Here is a 20,444-nt window from a genome sequence, read left to right on the forward strand (position 1 = left end):
GCGCCCGCCGCGCGCGTACCTGCGCGGAGCCGCGAGAACAAAGGGAGCCCTGGGGACCTTGGCCTCCTTCACCCGGAGCCACCTGCTCCCCCGGCATCTGGCCCCCGCGAAGGAGTTGAAGTTTTTTGCTCAACGCTGCTCTTAGAAATCTGTTAAAGAAATCGCTCCTCCCTTGATGGCCCTTCTCCCCAGCTTGGGGACAAAATATAAGAGCTCTGGGACTCTAAAAGGGTTACTGGGTTTGTGGTTTTACGATGTGTCCTGCCCTGTATTCTCCGTCTCCTTCCCGGGGTTTACCAGGATCCTGGCAGCATCATTTTTCTCCCCTTTGGTTTATTAAAGTGAACTTCCTTTCACGTTTGGACGACGTAGACACGCACTCTGGGGAAATGGTGTAACAAACTAAACCCAGAAATCAAGGGGAAGGCACCGTGGAAACCGGGTCATTGCAAGGAAGGTTAACTTGCACCGCACAGCTGGGTCGGCCTTGCCCTAACATGGCTTCTGTTCCCTAACTTCGAAATATACCTCACCGACTAAGGTGCAAACCCCTGTGCTAATAATGTACCCGGATGCCTTAATTGGGAAACCCCAAAAGAGGCTAAGTTACAATCACCATCAATCAAGTATCTATTGAGGGCCTGTGAGCACAAAGGGCCTGTAATAAACTGCCCGAGGCTGGCCAGGCAGTGAGCCCGGCCTCGCAACTGCAAGATGGGGGAGGCAGGCAACGCTTTCTGGGTGTTCTAATTTAGTGGTCCCCGATTAACCCCTCTCCCCCCAAACTGATGCCCATGGTCACATTCAGCGGGGTGTTTTCCAAGGGCATCACCATCTTGGTTCAGCCAGCCTTTCTCCCTCTGGGTTCACGGCTCTGAGCGCACAGCTGTGAGTTCTTGAGGACTTGGGGGAGCAGGAGGCCTCCCAGAGAGAACCAGAACCCACAGAAAACCCTACTGAGACCGGGGTCTGCTTTGAGTAGGCCCCAGAATCAGGAGATGATGCTATAGACACCATATCACTTATGTTCAGTCAACAGTAATACTGCAGTTGTCCAACGAAGACCTTTCCTGGGAATCTCCTGCGCTCTTTCCATGCTGAGGTGCGGAGTTCCCACCCCTAAACTCCTCTGGTAGCATGACACGAGCGAGAATACACGGGAGTTGGGGTTGGGGGAGGCAGAAGCAGTTCCTGGGGACTCCCCCGGCTAAGGAGACCTCGGAGGAAAAGAGGAAGACAGGGTCACTCTCCAGTGACCATCTGTCATACCAGCACCCCCCAATTTGGTAGCCAGAGCCACGGGTGGCTATTGAGCTCGTGAAATGTGGTTGGCGCTCCTGAAAGGGCTGACGTGTAAGTTTTATTTAGTTTTAATTAATTTGACTTGAAATAATCATACTGGCTAATGGCTACCATATCAGATGGTGCCAGGACAGCTCTAGGCAGTGATGGTGGGCAGGGAGCAGGGATGAAGCAAAAGTTGACAATAAGACCTAATTGCACCCCCCCCCCCCCCCCAAAAGCCCCTGCATATTTTCTCTCTAGTCTGCTGGGAGCCATTGTGGCAGAGGTGGTGGTGGCTGAGTGCAGGCCAAGGGTGTCGGGAAGGCATGGAGTCTTGTAGTCAAGCAATGACATGCCATAAATTGTCCTTAAGCAGCAATGGGCCACGGATTAGAGGACTTTCCCGGTAGATACTGTTACCAGTAGACAGGGGTCAACAGCAGGGTTCCTAGACTGTGGTTTCAAAATACTTTAAAGAGGATGTTGACTTCCTCTAAACCTGGTCGCTCTTTGGTGATGGGTCAATGACAACTTTTAGTGTCTCTGGAGGCAGCGAATGTTCAGGGATGGTAGGGGTTGGAGCTCTTAGACACATTTATTTTTTAAGGGGAGACATTATGCAAAAGAGGGTGAGGCCAAGGGGGGGGGCATGTTCAATGACTTTCCCAGAATCATATGGTTCTTGGCAATGTTGGGATAAAACCCCAGGTCTGGGATGCCCTGGCCTGGCACTGTTTCTACTGCACAACGTGGCTGGTCAGGTACCTTGTGACTTTGGGCAGTGTAGACATTACATCTGGCTGGTTCGGCCAACCAGCGAACTGACTCATCAATTTTCCTTCACAAATGGGCAGGTGCCTGGTAGGAACTTGCAGCCCAGCGGTGGGGGTGGTGGTGGTGGTGGTGGTGGTGGTGGTGGTGGAAGGGATAGTGTTGAGGCCAGAGTAAAATTTCCCCAATTATTCCCCCTCCTACTACTTTTATAGCAATTTTTGCTTTTCTTGAACCAGAATGGGGTCGAATTGCCTGTTCATTGCCTTTTGAGTGACAGACCTGGTTGCCCAGTTTTAAATAGCAAACGTGTAGCAGATTTTTAAGCCTTAATTTCTCAAACACAATTCTTCAGAATTGTCCATTTCTATTTGTTTTCATTATATCGCTGTTAAGAGTCATTTTATGAACCACAAACGTTGGCCCTTACCTCTTCCCCTATTTTGAAGACTACAAATTCAGCTGATGAACTGTAGGTACGTGAAAGAGGTCTAACAATCTTATGTACCTGAACTTGAAGGTTCTTGGAAACATTGACAGCAACAACGACCCTCACCAAATTCTTGGAGCACTTGAAGAAGTAGGATGAACCCATGGTGAGTGGACAACTGTTCTCTTGAAATATTAACATTTGGGGAGGCAATGAATTCTACTCGACATGTTTCAACTCTGCACTGAGTTGAACCACCTATAAGGATCCCTCAGGTGGCATGGATAGGTGAAAATGGGTGACTTGCTCTGGTGGCCACCAGAATGAATCCCAGCCCCATCAGGAGACCAGACTTTTGGCTTCCCTGCCCTTAACCCGTGGTGTGACCTTGAGCCCACCACTTCCCCTCTCTGTGCTCCACTCCCCTCCCCTGTCAAATGTGGGGTGTCAGCATGATGTTTTAACACACACTTCCTCACCTTTGGGTCTAGTCTCCTTAGGAAGACTTATGCAGGTCACTTAAGCCACTTGGAAATCCGATAAACCGCAAGAGCAGAACATAGTGGCAATTTTAATTCCGGTGCTTCTCATGTTTGTAAAAAAAATTCTTTCTTTGGGGCTGAATTGTTCACCAGTGCTAAAATAACTTCTATCTGAACTTACCCCTGCCTCTCTTGCCACCGCCAGGGACTGCTGCCGGGGAGCAGTGGGTACCAATAAGCACTGCGTTGCCTTCCATTTGGATAATCATTTGTATGACTCAGGCTGCCTGCACAGGCGACATTCCATCTCAGGTGGGCTTTGGGTAGGCATCACCAGGTCCTTCAGCTGGGGCAGAGGGTGGGCACGGGGAATTCAGAAGTCCTGGCTCCAGACTCTGTTAAAACCAGGTCCATAATAATATCTGGGTGGTGCCAGTTGGTTCTAGGCTCTTCACTGAAACACTTGGATCCTTCCAATAGACCCAGCGGGTAGGAATATTAAGAACGGCTAATAATAATCATAGCAGACAACATTGCATTTCCAGAACCATGAGGAGTATCTGGATAAAAACAGGTTTTGTCACACTTTCATTCACTTAATCTTCTTAGTGACCCTATTAAATGACTACAAGATAGGTACCATGATTGTCCTCATTTATCTGAGAAAATGGAAAACCCAGAGAATTTAAGTAACCTGCCCGAGGCCACACAGCCATTGAGTGAAGAGAGCCACACCTTGCCTGTTGGAACCAAAGCCCCTTCGCCTCAAAGCAAGGCAGGAATTCTGGAAGGACTTTGTCTCCAGGGACGTCCTGGCTTTGAGATTCCATTCTAAGTTTAGCATCGTCTTGGATGTTCCATGTGTGGCGCTGGGATTTATGATGTCGCTTCAGTTAAATGCCCTAAACTCCCTGAAGATGGGACGGAGCTGTCAGAGGATGGGGCCCCTCCCCTCATCCCAGGAGTTAACTAGGCTAACCACAGTCCTTGGACTCTTCTATATTTCGCCTTTCAAACGCTTCTTTTATGCTCCGGACATTATTGAGATGTAGCCTAAAGAATGAGATTCATAGTTTTGTAGGGAGCTCAGAACAACATTAGAAGGGCTCATTAGCACTTAACGGCAGCGGCCTTTATTCATCTAACTTTTCTATAGGGTGAAGGAATAGCCACCCATTAAAAAACGAATTATTAAAAAAAATTCTGAATCTTTCGAGGAGAAAGGCCCGTGGCTACGAGGGCTCCCACCACACCCTCCCCTCTCCTCCCCTCCCCTCCAATCACCGATGGGCCAGCGACACAATTTGTTTCTTGAAAGTCATAGGGCAAGGGAGTTCTGGTGTCCTCATTTTTCTTCCTTCCATTGATGTATCATTACTAGAGTGAAAGAAAGAAGGGCGTCTCGAGGGCTTTTGAAAAAAAAAAAAAAGGTGGCTACTCAAGACATTTTGTGAAGGGGGGAAAATTGTGAAGAAAAGGGCCCCCAGTGGGGGGCGGAGGGGTGGTGAATGTGGCCTTGTCTGGCGGTTCTTTCAGCAGAAACCTGGTGCTGGCGCTGGTAGTTCAGTGCAAACTGTCACCTTTAGTTCTTGCTGGCTTTTCTGCCCTCGGCCCTGAACCTCAACAGATTGGGGCTTATTTACCTATTCACACTCGGCCGGGGAAGCTCATTAATAGGCTTATTAGCAACACCATTCACGGGAGGCCATTGACAAAAGGGGTTCCAGCCACTTGAAGAGGGAAGAGAAAAAAAACTGTCCAGAGATTATTTTCTCATTCAGAAGCCTCACTGGTGTGAAAGCTTTCCTAGACCCTCTGAGGTCACTTGAAGCCTAAATATGATGACAGAATCGGTTTTTGTAAAAAAAAAAAAAAAAAAAAATTCCAAACATGCTTTTGCTTCTTTCAGAACTGAAGAAGGTTGCTGCTGTGGGCCTGTGGGCTTTGCTCCCTTAAAAAAGGAACACTCTAGGGGAATAAGGGTCTTGTGATGGATGGGTGTCTTTTCAGCCCTGTAAAGAATAAATTCTGCAAACTGCATCTGGTCATGAAAGTAGGTGTTCTGATTTGTCATTTTCAGTGGAAGCCTGCCTTTTTATTCAGTGTACATCAAGCTGTTGATGAATGGAGTTAGGGACGGTGGCTTCCTGCACCAGTAATTTATGTGAGAACGTGCTAACAGCATTCTCAATGGCTGACCGATATGTTGCAGGATGGGAAGGGGATCCGTCCTGAGACACTTGAGTCTCCCATTGGTGGGGAATATAAAGATATTAAGTGCCAGGGCCCGAGGAGGCAGACATGCAGGCACCTCTCTTTTTATGATCACAGGTCTGAGGACTTGGAAAAGGTATTGGTGTGTTCAGAACCATCCAGGTGTGAGTGGACCGCTGAGGTGTCAGTTCATGAAAGGCCTTAGGACTGATCCAGGTTAAGACTTGACCAAAGGAGCGCCTGGGTGGCTCAGTCGTTAAGCGTCTGCCTTCGGCTCAGGTTATGGTCCCAGGGTCCTGGGATGGAGCCCTGCATTGAGACCCGCATGGAAGCCTGCTTCTCCCTCTCCCAGTCTCCCTGCTTCTGTTCCCTCTCTGTCCGTCAAATAAATAAATAAATAAAACTAAAAAAAAAGACTTGACCAAAAACACACCCAAGCATATGGACCAATCATTTGGCTTGAGAATCTATTCTTTTTGCGGTCAAATTTCCAAAATAGAATTTCACAGCCATTTGCCTGAAGCATGTCAATGGATTTGATACTCCCAGCATGTAAGTTATTTACATAAAAGTTTTCTGTGATGTATTGTGAAGCAAAATGATTTTCTCATGATGTGTGGCACCTTCAAAAAAATTTTTTTTCGTAAATGTTATTGAAGTGTGCTATGTTGGTGACCCAGGAGCAACTGCATTTCTAAATGCTGGAAAAGTCGATTCTCCAGGTCAGTTTTGTACTCACTGCTCCATCTATCTTCAGGCCTCAAAAGCATTTTGAAGCACTTCGGGGTTTAATGACCTTTTCTAAGGAAAAATAATTAAGGTTTTTATCTATGTTGTCTTGGACTTAAGCACAAAAGCTTAGGACCTGGATGAGTGAGGAGGAGAGAAAGTATATTAAAAAATAAATTATCCCGTAGACACAGCCTCCGGAGAAAGGTAAATGGAAAATACGAACTTTAACCAGTTGCAGCCTGGCATTCAGTTTTAGAATCTGATTTTGCGGTTGAAGAATTTAAGATTCAGAAGGAGGAACTGCTTTGCTCAAGGCCACATAGCTATTTATAGCGGAGTTGTCTTTAGAATCTTTCCAATTTCTTTTTATTACTCCAGATATATATTACTAAACAACACATTTTTTGTCGTTGCCGTTTTTGACTTTCTCTAGGAGAGGCCAGATTCAAAGTCAGGCTCTGCCAATAAGCGGCTGTGTGGCCCTGGACAAATTGCTTAACCTCTCTCCTCCTGTTTCCTTATCAGAAACTGGCAATATTACTTTCTGCAGGGCGGTGATGCCGAGGAAAAAGAACGTGTTCGGTGTGCCCTGTCCAGAGTAGGGCCTCCATAGATACTGGTTTCTTCTCTCACCGCTATTGTTTTGCAGGACATTCTCCTCCAGAAGTTTCACTTGCATTAACCAGCCCCCCGCCCCAGTGCAGTCGCTTCAGGGGTAGGGCAGGCAGTCCGTCATTTGTTTTACTGACTTGAACTAAACGCAACGCGATCAGCGATCAGCCGGCGAGCCGTCTGCCTAAGCCCCCAGGGAAGGAAGGGGGCGGTGGCGCGGGGCGAGACCGTCGCCGTACCTCTCCGGGCCGGGGGTGGCCGGGGTCTCGGGCAGCTCGCGGGCGTCGGGAGCCGCGCGGAGTCCGGGCAGCCGGGCGCGCGGCGCTGATTGGCAGAGCCGGCGCCGCCGTCCAGGAAACGGCTCGGGTTTCAGCGGGGGCGTGACCCGCGGGGAGGGGGCGGCGGCGGCTCGGGCGGCGGCGGCTCGGGCGGCGGCGGCGGCGGAGAGCGCCGCGGAGAGCCGAGCGGGAGGGCGGCGGGTGCAGAGCGGGCGAGCGAGCGAGCGCGGCCGCCACAAAGCTCGGGCGCCGCGGGGTGTGCGCGCGGCGTAGCTGGCCTGGCGCGGCGACTGCTCTCCGGGCTGGCGGGGCCCGGGCGCCCCGAGGCCGCGGCTTTCCAGGGCGCCCTGTGCGTTCGCAAGTTGCGAGCAAAGTTTGGTGGAGGAGACGCCGAGCCTGAGTCCTTTCTTCCCCTCGCTCCGCAAACCCGAGGGCAGCCGGCGGGCGTCATGCCCGCGCTCCTCCTCAGCCTGGGGCGCGCCTGAAGCCTCGGAGCCTTGGCGCAGGCAGGACCCGAGGACCACTCTGTTTTGGAGTTTCCCCGAGTTCGTCGCTTGCTCCATCCCGACTCACGCCGGGCGCGGGGACAGACCGGCGGCCGAGGAGCGTTGCCATTCAAGGTAATCGCCGTGTCGGGTGCTTCGGGGAGCCTCGCCAGCCGGGGAAGCTGGCGCCGCGGGAGTGCGGGACGCCGGGTGCACCGTCCCCCGAGCGGAGGGCGCGGGGGCCTGGCACGGTCGAGGCTGTTCCCTGTCCTCCCTCTTTGGCTGCATAGGTGATGGGGGAGCGGGGTGCGTGCCGACGGCGGCCGCTTGGGAAGCTCGGCCTCTACTTACCGCCCCCATCCAGATGCTGACATCTGCTTCTGGCATTGACACCCGGTCCCTGTCAAACTCCGGCCGGCGCCATCCCACCGGCCGGCGCGATCCTCCGACCCCAGGGCGGTCGGGCGAGTGGCGGGGCTGCCTCGCCCGTGGCTTGGCCCCGCAGGTCCGGGGTTCGCAGGGGCATCTTCGGGGTGCCTCATTCCGGGGCCCGGGGGGCGCGCGCCCTGTCCCATCCAGGCCGGGCGGTGGAGACCCTTCCCCGGGAGGGAGCCGCTGGATGGGACCGGCGACCTCTCCGTAGGGCTGGCTGTGCTCGGGGGTGGCACCCTGGGGGAGGAGGCTGCTCGTGTTCCCCGATTTCAGTAACCGGCGCCCCTCTCCCGCTGCCGCCGTCGGTGCTGGAGGGAGCGCAGCGCGCCGGGGCTAGGGGGCGAACTGGACCGACTTTTTCTAGCTCGCCGCCTGCTCAGCCGGCAGCAGCTCGGGGATGTCGAAAGCGCAGGCGAGTTCTAACTTGCGCGCTCATTCTTTCAGCGCCGGGGCCGCGCCGGGGAGTCAGCCCAGGGCCCTGCGAGGCGCTGGCTCCCACCCTCGCGGCCACAGGGCCGGGCTCAGGGGTCCCGGTCGGGCGCGCCCAATCGCCGCCGCTCCCCTCGAAGCCCGGCTCTTGCCAGACCCTTCTACGGGCCTGCCTTCCTCCGGCCCAATTCAGTAAAACCTACCCTTGAAAGCAAACCTGCTTTCACACTCGGGGCACCCATTATGTGTTTGGTGTGAAACGCTATCAACATTTAAAACCCCATTGTCCCCCTGGTCCCAAATCCCTGTAAATCTTCCACTGGCCGCGACTCATTTTCATCTGAAAAGCCTGTTTAGTTTGAATAGAAAAGCAATCAGGCGCCCCTCTCCCTGGAATGTCAATTAAAATGCAGATTTCTCTGAGCTCTTTAGCGCCCCAAGAAGGGGGAGAAAAACAGGATATTCCAGGCAAATAAATGAAAGAAATGCTACAATGGAAGCGGGCTGGAGGTGGTTAGGAGTTCCCCAAAGCTGCTGCAAGTTCTCACTGGCTTGGTAGCGTTAACCAGGGGATGGATTGTCGTCCTGGGTCAGCCTTATTTTGTGTTTTTGGGGATTTCAGTTTGTTGAGGAACTTCCTCTCTATCCCCCCCCCCACCCGCCCAGATTTGACCCCTGATAGCTCTCTCCATTACTCAGCTCGGAAGACAAGGGGAACAGTAGGGAGGCTTTGAGCTCAGAGATAGGTCGGCCCCCCTGGGGGGGGGGGGAACCCAGGCATCCCAAATTTGCCTGGCACTGTTGACTTTCCTGATGTAAAATCTACCAGAAACAAAGCGCCCAAGTGCTCAGCATGGGTGAGCCGGCAGAGGACAGATAACCACTCAGTGGTAGAAGCTCAATTAAGGTAGGCACTGCGTTGGTTTGCCTTCTTGGAGCGTGGGGGTGGGGTAGGGGGGATTGGGAATATTTTGGTTAATTGAGGAGCCCAGCACGAACCTGGCATAGGGACCACTCGCCAGTCAGGCTCTCTTGCTTGTCACTTTGCCTGACTTTGGGGGCAGGCTTGTGCCCAGGTGAAAACAGACCCGGGGAGCGGGTGGCCGTGAAGAGCCGTCCGTCATAGGGAGGGTGACAGCTCTTCCCAGGGCCCAGAAGAGAGTTCCCTTTCAAGGGGAAAAATAAACATGCTGGGGCTTTCACTGAGGCTCAGACTCCAGGAAGGATTATGGTATTGAAGGCAGGAAGCCGGGATTGTGGCCGCCAGCAGCCTGCTGGGCCTGTGTTCCCAACACCGAGCCTCGGGACCTAATTATCCTGCCTAGGAGGTCCCTCCACACTTGTGTCCACTCTGATGAGGGGTTGTGCAGACGGGCTGCCTTAGGCCTCTGCGTTCCAGAGATTTGGGCAGGGGGCGGCCTGGGGCCTTAGACCTGGTAATGGCTAAAATTCAGGCTTCTCGTGCAAGCTGATGGGATGAATGAATGGTCTGAGATTTAGCTGATTTAGGTCCCTGGCCAGCTTTCTCTGCCTGGAGCAAAGGAAACCCTTCTGGGCTGGGACAGGTGGGTGATGAAGCCAGGGAAGCAGCCTGGGATGAAATCTGCTCGGATTTAAGATTGTTCCTAAAGTTGTGTCAGAGGAGGAACATTCCCATGCATTCTGGAAATGCTTAGTAAATCAATGAGAATGCTTGTGTACTTTCCTCCCACACGTATGTAGAAATAGATACCGAGTTATCTTTTGAGGCTCTTAACTTCAAGAGGAAAGAAGATCGAGGGGGGAGAAAACATCCTTCAAGCAACCTGAAAATAGAGGGTGTGCTCACAGGCACATGCTTTTCTTGCTTTTGCTGTGAATCACACCGTTTCGTACGTGCTTTCTTTTGAAGCAGAGGTTTTCCTTTTTCTGTCTCAGGAACTGCAGCATTCTCTTTTCCCGTTTTAATCCTTCGTCAAGGCTAAGAGGAACAGTTTTTCTGATGTAGCTTTGGAGAGGCTCAGGCAGTGTTGAAATCTTTGAATCTTTGACATGTTTGAAACATCAAGTTGGCATGCCAAAAGCCCGGGCTTTAGAGATTTTTATATTAAAGGTCTCGCCCTCACCCCCAGTCCTTAAAGTGTGGTTCGTTTATTTGGTTCACCGAATCTGTGGTCGTTGCAGATTTTCTCAAGTTTGTGCATTTCGGTTCTGCGCTTAGTCATTGAGGATAATGAGTACATTTAAAGTTATTTAGAAGAGTTAAGCTTGGACAATTCTCTTTGCCTTTGGGTCACATGGGTGAACAGACCAGTGAGTGGAGCACCCCCTGTAACTTCTGAAGTTTTAGCCAATAGGTTAGCATATTGCAAGTTATTGGTCCAATCACATACCATGACAGTAGTTTACATATCACCATCATTGTTAATCAACACCCGCGTTATTCCTCAGAGTTTGCGTCCGCTGTGTGGGCTGAAGACATTGACCAGGAGGGGGCTGCCAGTAGTCGAAGTGGAAGGGGATTCAGGCTTTGAACCTCTTTTTGGATCCGCCGCTTTGAATGTGTTTGCCGTTCCTTTCATTCTCCCGTAAGTGGCTGCTTGGCGCAAGATCGAGAAATACATTTCCATATTGGAAAATGAATCCTGACAAGTGTAAACTGGTGAGGGCTTTTTGGTAGCCTTCCTGGGGTTCCTTTTATTTTGCGGGTCTCCTTTCTTGCCGAGTACTACAGTGAGGGTGGAGCCAGCCGCTCAGCCGCGGCCCCAGAAATAAGTGTGCACGCAGCCGCCTCCGCCATCCAGCTGTCTAAAGCCCCGTTGGCCTAAGAGAAGTCAACAAGGACCCGGGCACTGTTAACTTGCTTTTGTACTTGCCCTTGAAACTAAGGGCACGTTGCTTCTGTGTTTTGAGGGCTGTAGAGGTGACAGTGGATGGCAGAAGAGAGTGGCCGCACAGAGCTGTGTCCCATAGCCACTCTTTCATCTCCGGTTCTTAGAAGTGTGCGTCCTCACGGTCAGCCCGGCTCGGCTCGTCGGGGACCGGTCTGGCAGGAACACCTGGGACCCTGAGGTGCCCACGCAGGGCGTTTGCAGATAATGCAGAGGAGCTGTTGGTGCCTCTTTGAAGAGGCTGTAGCCCACTTGGGTTTCCACGAATTGGCATCGGGAAGGATTGCACTGACTTGCTGCATCTGTCTCCCCTAGGGGCTGCAGCGGCTTCGGCGGCACCTTGGCTCCGGAACGCGCCGCAGGCTGGAGGCATTGCTGGCAGTCCATGCTCGAAGACGAGGTGTGCAGATGGGAGTGACGTCCACATGGAGATATGGAAGAGGACGGGGGACTGGCACGGCCACAGCCGTGCTCAGCTGGGCCCGCTGGGGCTGCCTGGTCGCGGTCACCATGGCAACCTTGTCCCTGGCCCGGCCCTCCTTCAATTTAGTGGAGGATACCACATTAGAGCCGGAAGGTAAGTTGTTTGTCTCACCTTCCAGGGCACCGAGTTTGTTGGGGGATGTGTCTGGGGAAGTGGCGCTGAGGTTAAGGCCTGTTTTTGAATCAGCTGCCCTTGCATTGTAAGTGAGTCTTCAAGAGCAAGGAGAGTGGGCTCTCCGCTCCCCCCAGGTCAGAGATTGGCACCCCGTCCCCCCAAGTCCGAGATGTCGAGAGAAGGTTCCTTGCTGTGACACTGCAGGCAGAATGGTCCGGTTTGGTGGTTTCTTGGTGTGTGCGTTTTTCTGTGCTGGGCGAGGGAGGAGGCAGCGACCCAGGAGAGCTGTGGGAGGGGAGCCTGTAGGTGAATGCCATCTAGAGCCTTCCAAGCAGGAGCATTCTTACTGGAGGGAGAGTCTTGCCTAGGATGTGAAGGATTGGCTGTTTGCTGACAAAAGGAGCCACGGAGGGAAATTGCCAATATCTGAAACGCTGACGCTTTATTTTCATTGTCTAAGGAGAAAAAGAAGCTTCTGGAGTTCACAGAGATGCTTGACGTTTTACCTTTTTTTTTTTTTTTTTTTTAAGCCTTTGTGATTCCTAATACCTAAGCAATATGTCACAGAAGCTGCTAGTCTATTTTAGGTAAATTTGAAAGTGAAGGTACCTGGGTGTCTCCCACCTCTATGAGAACTTCCAGGTCAAACAGGCCACACACTGGTGTTTCAGCTTTGGAAATTTAATTTTAAAGGCAGAAAGCCAGTTGTGAACACTAAATGGTGCCGCATTACTCAGCTGGGCAGTTCTGGAACCTTTTTCCCGGGTCCTTCCGAGACGACAGTAGCCAAGCCTCCACTTGGGGCGGCATTGAAATCTGTCATCAGCCGGGAATATTGGTAGCTGAGTTATTTTTCGAGTGGTAATCCGAGAATAAAATGGCAGATCCCAGCACTCATCGCCACTTAATGAACCTGTTTGCTGAGAGCCCACCTGGTGCTTGCTTAGCTTTGGGGGCCTGCCGTGGTCCTGAGTGGTCTGGGGTCAGCTCAGCTGTTCTGGAAAAGCACCCGGTGCCACAGACTGGAAAAGGACAGAGAGCCTGGTCAGGATAACATGGGAAGGAGGGCTGCGTCCCTGCCCAAAATGACTGCGCTGAGAGAGGGGCTCCCAGTGGGACCCTGTGCACGGGTCATGAAAGGATAGGTAACGGCAACAGTTTTTCTAAAATGTCCTGGATTTTACCCGAAGGCCAGTGCCCTGTCTCATGGAGAGGCATGGAGGCCTCATGAGAACAGGTGCAGTGACGTCACAGTGGCTTCTACATCTCGGGGAGGGGGAGTCTGGTGAGAGTTCGTGTCTGTGGCACTTATAGGGGACAGGCTCCTTGTGACCTGTGATGTGACGTAAGCATGCGTGTGATTCGCAAAGGCATTGTGTTTCTAAAGGGCTTAACGAGAGAGAAAAGGGTCCTGGTTTCTGAAAGTCAGGCCTGTACTACTTTAATTTTGCTAATAATTAAAATAGATGTGTTTCCTAATTGCTGGTTTTCCCTTGAGTGCATGGCTCAGCACGCAGTGAGGCAGCTGAGCCAGGATTTCCTACCGGATGAGCCCCGGAATGGCCCAGGTTAGGAAGAAACTGTCATTTTTCATTTCGACTTTCAGGACAGCATATTCTTGGCAGTTTATCTCAACAGAAAGTGTAAAACGGTCCTGGAGGACTTCTTTTCTCGTCCTTAATTACTGAAGGCAGTTTAAAATATGCAGGAAGAAAGAGGTGGGGCAGAGAGGGGGAAGAAACCATGGACAGCGATAAAGTGCCCCCAGTGGTTCTTTGTGTAAAAATTTATATCCAACAATGGGAGTATTGTTGAAAGCAGGTCTTCCCAACCTGGGATCTGGGGATCCTCTTGGGGTTTCGGGTGGGGTGGTTCGCGAATTCCCCAAAATTATAAGAAATACTTTGCCAAAGTCGTTTCAGGCATTTTTCTGGGCTCACAGCTTCTTTGAAGTTTGTGTCCAGGGTTGTGAGATGTTTTAAATGGAAGGTGCAGACCAACAGAGGGGTGGAAAAGCATGCGAACCCCTGCCCTCTGTTTCCCTTTCTGTTGTCTGATGGTTTGATAAGATGACCTTGAAGGTCTTGATTAATGTTAAGTGTGTATTAATGTCCTCAGGAGGCTTCTGGTTCCTTACATTAGAAGGTCACCGGGAGATTTCAGCGATCCTGGGAGCAGAGAGCAGTCGGCACGTGGCCTGGTACCTCCTGAGCATCCAGGACATGATAGCCTCCTTGTTGCCCATGAGATGGGCACACGTGTCTGCTCTGTCCCGTGTGAGCTGGCCCTGCCGGGTGCCACAGTGTCAGGAAATGTGGAGGCTTTTGGGGACAGTTGAGAAGGAAGTTGCTGTGTCACAGAGAAGGCCCTGTGTGATTCCAGGCGGCTGTGTTTGCTTTCTGGAGCATCTGGGCTGCCCTGGTCGGTCAGTACCATATTGGCAACCGATTTGAATTCTTCCATTGCAGGTAGTTTAGCTTTGGTGTCAGAGGTTATTAGGAAGGTCATCTAATCTAATTCTAGACGAAAAAGGAGTTAACTGGATGCCAACTGACTGATTGGGACAGCTCCAGCTTAAGCCATGGTCCCCTTGCCGAACTGGGGGGAAAAAGGGAGGGTGGGAGAGAAGGAGGAACTATGGATGGATGAGTGTGTGCTAGTCCCAGGCTGTCCTCCGTGGTTAGTATAACTATAGCTTTGGTTAATAGAAATTCAACCTTAACCTTCTATCGCACCAGGCCCCATCTTGGAAGACTTTCTGGTTTGTTAATTCGGAGGCTCAGATTAGATGAGGTCTCTTGGGCTGGACCAGAGGAAAATGTATCCAGGGAAAAATGCGAGTAAGTTCCAGGAAGAAGCCTGCGCCCTAAGACTGGAGGATCCTTTTCCAGGCTTCTTGGCTTTGTACAATATTACCCTATATCATCCTATCACGTCATCTGTCACATACCATTTGTCTTCTGGACACGATGAAGTGGTAACAAACAGTAGGGTTGGATCTACTCAACTGACTTGAGAAGCAAATAATCTCTAGGAGATTTTAGTTAATATCCCAGATAAAAAAAGAATATTTCCAGTTGGTCATTCATTGTTGTAGAGGAATGGCTGAAGGCTATAAATTCAGTTATTGACTCAAAGGGGGGGCAGTCCTCAATGCCAAGTACTGTTCCGTTGATTAATATTCTAATTATTTAAAGTGTAGTCAAGCTTGATTATCCTGGGGGAGGAGGTGACTCTTTTAAGTTCTTGTCACCTACTCTGGTTAATTAAGTCATTGTTGACATTAATGATATCTTTGTTTACACCAGCCCAGTAGGAGCTAAAATAAAAGGGCTTTTCCAGCCCCAAAACCCTAATTACTTTCCCACCCTCCAGAAAGTGTGATTCTGGAAAGCAACAACCTGGGAAGAATGTAGTTTGCCTTTTTTTTTAAACCAGTTTTTTTGGCAACCTTCTAAGAGGTGATGCTGTCCTGGACCGATGTTGAGTTGGTGCAAAACTCAGTAGCAGAGCCGGTGAGTGAAGGATGCACATGGAGAACTTTCAAAGTCAGATTTTTCCAGCGTGGTTTAAGTCCTTTGTTAGAAGTATTGTGAATGCCACAACATCAGCCATACGCATTTAATTGCAAGTTAAAAGAAAAGAAAAAAAAGAATATATCTGCATACCAAGAGTGAATGATTTAAAATAATCTGTTTTGTATTATCTGCATCTTTGTTCCTCAATACTAGTGTTAATATTTAAGAGTTGACTGGAACTTGAGAGTTCGCTTAGGAACAAGGACTTACTCTTGCTCAATTAAACCAAATGCAGGCTTATGCAGTTAAATACACAATGAAGTACACATTCTTTATTAGTATATAAAGTATTTCACAATTCAGAGACAAAGAACTGTGCTTAATATTACATTGAGAGTGACAATTTGGCAAGCTGAGAGACTTGGCGTTTGTGTAGTTAGTTTCTGTACCCACTCCCTCTGATCGGAATTCAGCGTGTATGTTGTGTGTGTTCTGCCTGTTCATTTTAACCAGTCAAAACACTGAGTACCTACTATGGGATGAGCCACCCCTCAAGGAACCAGAAGCGGTTCTTTCCAAGTCCTTCTGACCCAGCTGAGGGTGAGAATTCAGATAACCAGAGCAATCCAATAAGAGATGTTTCCAGTATGGGACTGAAGGAAGAATTAGGCAGTTATGCAATACCTAGGGTAGTGTTTCCACAAGAAGAGTCTTGTTCGGTGTTGACATTCTCCATAAAATGTATCCAGTAGCCTTGCAGCCTGAAGTCTGTTGTTTGGGTGTTGACTTATCCCCGGTAATTGTTAAAAGGCTACCACCCTTTCTCAGCAGAGTCTGGCCTGATTTTCCATTTCCATGGAAGCTGTCTGATTTTAGTCTTTCAGGGAGAACGTGGGAAATTGGTTTTTGGCGCCAAGTAGGAAGTAAAGCTGGTGTGCTACTTTCCACGGTCCTGATTGGATTCCTAGCATGGTGACTTGGCTCGGTAGGCAACTCCGAAATTATTTGGGGGAAGTTTTTCAGGCGATCCCACAAATGATTCGGATCCAGTGGGTTTTCTGCTGCTGTGCGGAAATGCCCGTTATCTTTAGTATTCGTTTTCCTTGAGGAGGGATGACGTTAGCTTTGTATTGTTAGTTTTGTATTCTTTTTTTTATCCATTTGCTGTGTCCACTTAGTGAGGCTTAGCAATGGCTCTGCTTTTTCAGCTTTAATGGCATGGACATGCTTGACTCTGCTCACCATGCCACACCTTTGTCTCACGTCCTTCTCTCTGACCTGCCTCTTTAGTGTAGTTTCTTTTAACTGGTGCTGACCCATGTTCAAGGCTGTATGTGGCTGAACAGTGAACCTGATGTAGGGGCTGAACCTTTGGCCTTAGCTGAAGTGGGCCAGGGGTCTGAGCAGTTAACGTTTCAGCGTCATTGTATCCAAGCTGAGCAAATTCCTAAGAACACAGCTTGAACTTTTTAGAGGCTCTTGGACTTGAGATTTTACTATTTTTATTTTTATTTATTTTATTGTTTTTTTAATGTAAGCTCTATACCCAAAGTGGGGCTTGAATTCATGACCCTGAGATCAAGAGTCACATGCGCTACAGACTGAGCCAGCTAAGGGCCCTGGATGTGAGATTTTAAAGCTATGTATAACTTGTGTTCCATTTTGGGGAAAATGTTTTATCTTCATGCATAGCCTTGAGGCTTTCTGGAAACCGTAGAGTCTCCGCAACACAGCCACCTCCTTCTCCTTATCCAGGTAGACCTGGAGTGACCCAGCTGGTTCAGCTCTGGCCGTCTTGAATTAGGGAATGTGTAAAGGAGGTAGGGAAAGGAGCCTGAGGCCAGGCTCTTTTATGAGTCTGGTTGAACAAGCTGTTGGCCACTTTACCATGATGATCCTGTGTGTCTTGGAGATGGCTCCTTCTGAAATTAACAAAGGTTAACGCTTTTCCCAAGTGTTTTTGTTTTGTTTTGTTTTCTTTTCTTTTCCCCTTTCTTGCTCTGATCTGTGACTACCCCTTTTTAACAGGGCATGATAGAAAACCCAAAGTGGTAGCTTTCACTAGGCTTCATTTATGTAACTTCAAGCTTTTACTACTTCTGTATTCATGCAAAAGGATATTTAATTCTCAGGACAGACTGTGGCTGTCGTTGAAGAGAGTACGTTATGTAAAATGGGCATGCTTTAGGTTTTCAGGGATTTTTGGTTTCGGGAAACTTGCACCATGACGGAGTTGTAAGATGTTGGGCGTGTGAACTGTTGTCATTTATTCCACTTCGGAATACCTAAGTAATTACGCCCCATTCTGGATTTTTGCCACTTCATGGGAATATTGTAAATTTCAGATTCTTTTTGTACTGAGTCAGGGAGCTAAGCTGTGGCATATTCTTTCCTTTAACTCAATGTCCAGCTAAAGAATGGTAAATTCCAAGTCCTGTACAAATGGAATGAACTTATATGGAATTTCAGGTTATAGTGAGTATGTTTTATGAGGAGGTCAAAACCAGCTTATAAGGAAAGTTCTGATATATTCAGGAATGAGGACAAGGGATGTATTTATTTGTATGATTTATGTATCACCTTTCCTGGAAAGAAAGGAACTCAGTCCTGAGCTCTGACACTGAGAAACTCTGCATGAATTGTCATGTTTATTTTCTAACATGAGAACTCCTTCTTTGTGATTCTATGTGGTCTTTCTTTACACGTGATGTTGACTGTTAAGGTTTTCCATACATAACCAGGTGTAATGTTTTAAGGATATGTAGACATCATAAAGGCCAACTTGGCTTGTTGGGTGGGGAGCAAGGTGGGGAGGGGCCTTAGAGTGAAAATAAGGATCTTTGCGGTGACAAGTTTTGGGTTTAAACTTTTTGGAAAATCCTCAAACTTGAGATTCTCAGTTGATGGTGAGATTGCCCCGTAGGAGTGTGGCTGGCTGCCTTGAAGGGCCTCCTCCTTGTCTGCCAAAGCCTCCTGGGTTTCCACCAAAACACGTTGCATTCTTAACTGACGGGTGGTAGGTACACAATCGAGTATGGATCCTAAATGTTCTAAATGTTTCAAATTTAATATCACTCAAATCTTTAAAAGACCAAAAAGCCCCTATAAAATTAACTTAAATTTTTCATCTATTTTTTTCCCCATAAGGATGAATAAAATAATTCTGAATGGCATGTGATGTGCTTTCTGGAGACAGACAGAAGGAACTTAGCCTTGAGAGTTAGGCAAGTCAGGCTTGAATCACTCTCCTATCTTCTGGTGCTGCGACCTTGGATAGGATAGATAATCTTTCTGAGCCTCCCTTTATCTAAAATGGGGCTGATAATATCTATGTGAAGGGGGGGGGGTATGAAGATTAAATGCAAATGTATGTAGACAGAGCCCTTACTGTAGTTCTTGGCCTAGAAGAGGTGCTCAGTAGATGCTACTTTTCTCTCTACCCACCCCCGCTTCTTGTCAATGTAAAAACCTGATACATGATTTAAATTTTTTTTTCATTTTTCTATTTTTAAAGTGTGTGGCGGGGGGGCAGGCAGAGGAAGAGACTCTTAAGCAGCATGGAGCCTGATGATGTGGGCCTTGATCTCATGACCCTGAAATCATGACCTGAGCTGAGACCAAGAGTCAGATGGTTAACATCTGACTGAGCCACCTATGTGCCCTGAGAGAGAATTTAAAACTAGTATTTCAGGTATATTTACCCTACAACGTACAATGATAAATTTTCTAATGAGAGGCATTTACATTAATTAAAATAGAAAGGGTGTCTAGGCCCTGGTTTATCCAACCCTTTTTATTATCTTTGGTCTCTATAAGTCTGAACTTCAGAAGCGTGCTCTCATCGCCTTGCTGGTTGCAGTCCAGACGGTTCAGGGTTAACCTATTTTTCCCCATTGAAGAAACGCGGTTGCAGCCCTGCGGTCACGGTGGGACACGCACTTCGTGGAGAGCAGTGTATTTTTGGCAGGGAAAGGGTTTTCTGTTGGAGGCTTCCAAAGGATTGTCATCAGGCCCTGTGAAGAACGATGGGAGACTGGGTTTGGGGGGTGGGAGGAGCGGTTGGGGTGTAGTGGGCTCCGCTTTTGTCCAGGCCAGTGAGGGGAGCGCCATAGCATGTTATGGACATCCTGGTCAAGTTTGCCCCTAGTGACTTGCCCTGGGCAGCCTGCTGGGAGTTCCTCGGGGCACAGGTAGCTGGGCTTCCGGAATTTAGGGAAGGGAAGGAAATTGTGAGGGGACCCACACAACTGAGGGCGAGTAGCTGAGCAATGCTTTGCGTGTTATAACCTTGTGGGGTCACTCGATAGGGTGGATGGATGGGATCATATTCCTTAGCCCGTTCCTTGAGAGGATGGGGATGAAGATGGTAACTAACAGGAGCTCATTACCATTTAGTAAGTGCCTGCTATGTACCAGACAGGTGTACCTTGGCCTGTATTATCTCTAATCTTTTTCTCCCCGTGTTTAATTGAGATATGGTAGACACAGAGCACTGGTAAGAGCGTAGGATATACAGCATGATGATTTGACTCTAGGTACTCATAGTCCCATTTTGTGGAGGAGACTCTTGACCGAGACTCCTGGAGATGAAATGTTTCCCCCAAGACCCCACAGTTAGCATGGGTCCAGGCGTTGGGGTGAATTTACTGGTATGCCAGAGACTTATCAGTTGATTCCTTCTCTTTCCTGAGCAGGAGGGTCTTCTGTGGAGTACTGTGGTGGCCCCCTCATTCTTCCCTAAATCCGTCGTTTGACTCTTAAACCTGTAAGGACGCTGCCGGGTGATTCTGTCTCTTCCCCACATATCCACACCTATTTTCCTAAAGCTGTTTGAAGAAAAGTCACCGGGCAATAAAACCACACCAAGAATTACCCCTTTGTGATTCTTCTAGAATGGCCTCCGGCGGTAGGCGGTATGTAGCTTATTAGTAAGGAGCTAACCCTTCTCCTGCCCAGTGGACGGGAGGGAGATGCTGTGAGTCCCAGTTAGTGACCCAGGCTAAGTCACCCGGCGGGAGTTCGGGCAGGTAGGGCTGATTAGTCTGGTATTTGCCCATTTTCTGGCAGTTTGCTCTGGCACTCCAGAGTGTTTGCCTTGTTGGTTGTCACTCTGATAGTATGTCAAGCTTTTCTTCAGCATGTCTGATTTTCGGTGGGGTCAAGACCCACCTGCGCAGACTGGTGTACCTGGGGCTCTTGCAGCCTACGGTCATGGCAGTGACAGATGCCATGGGAGTGATAAATACCTGGCCCTTATGATGTCAGAGACTAAGAAAGAAGAAAAAATAGTGGGGAGGGAAAGGTCAGAA

General features: G+C 49.3%; 1 protein-coding gene across 17 annotated transcripts in view; it reads left to right on the plus strand.

Annotated features, from left to right (window-relative positions):
- Positions 1–6,969: 6,969 nt before the first annotated feature.
- Positions 6,970–20,444, plus strand: part of FGFR2 (fibroblast growth factor receptor 2) — a 99,978-nt gene continuing 86,503 nt past the window's right edge. For 14 of the 17 annotated variants that reach the window (XM_073904088.1, XM_073904090.1, XM_073904089.1 and 11 more), the window contains exons 1-2: positions 10,752–10,790; positions 11,335–11,596. In XM_073904088.1, coding sequence (XP_073760189.1) covers positions 10,767–10,790; positions 11,335–11,596 — 286 coding nt within the window. In that variant the 5' untranslated portion in view covers positions 10,752–10,766. Of the gene's footprint in view, positions 7,424–8,684; positions 9,057–10,580; positions 10,717–10,751; positions 10,791–11,334; positions 11,597–20,444 lie in introns of those variants that run through there. The other 3 variants (XM_073904094.1, XM_073904095.1, XM_073904096.1) reach the window with 3 other exon arrangements.

Source organism: Callorhinus ursinus, unplaced genomic scaffold (genome assembly GCF_003265705.2).
Source record: "Callorhinus ursinus isolate GAN/ISIS: 27379988/994484 unplaced genomic scaffold, GSC_fseal_2.0 scaffold20, whole genome shotgun sequence".
NCBI lineage: Eukaryota > Metazoa > Chordata > Mammalia > Carnivora > Otariidae > Callorhinus > Callorhinus ursinus.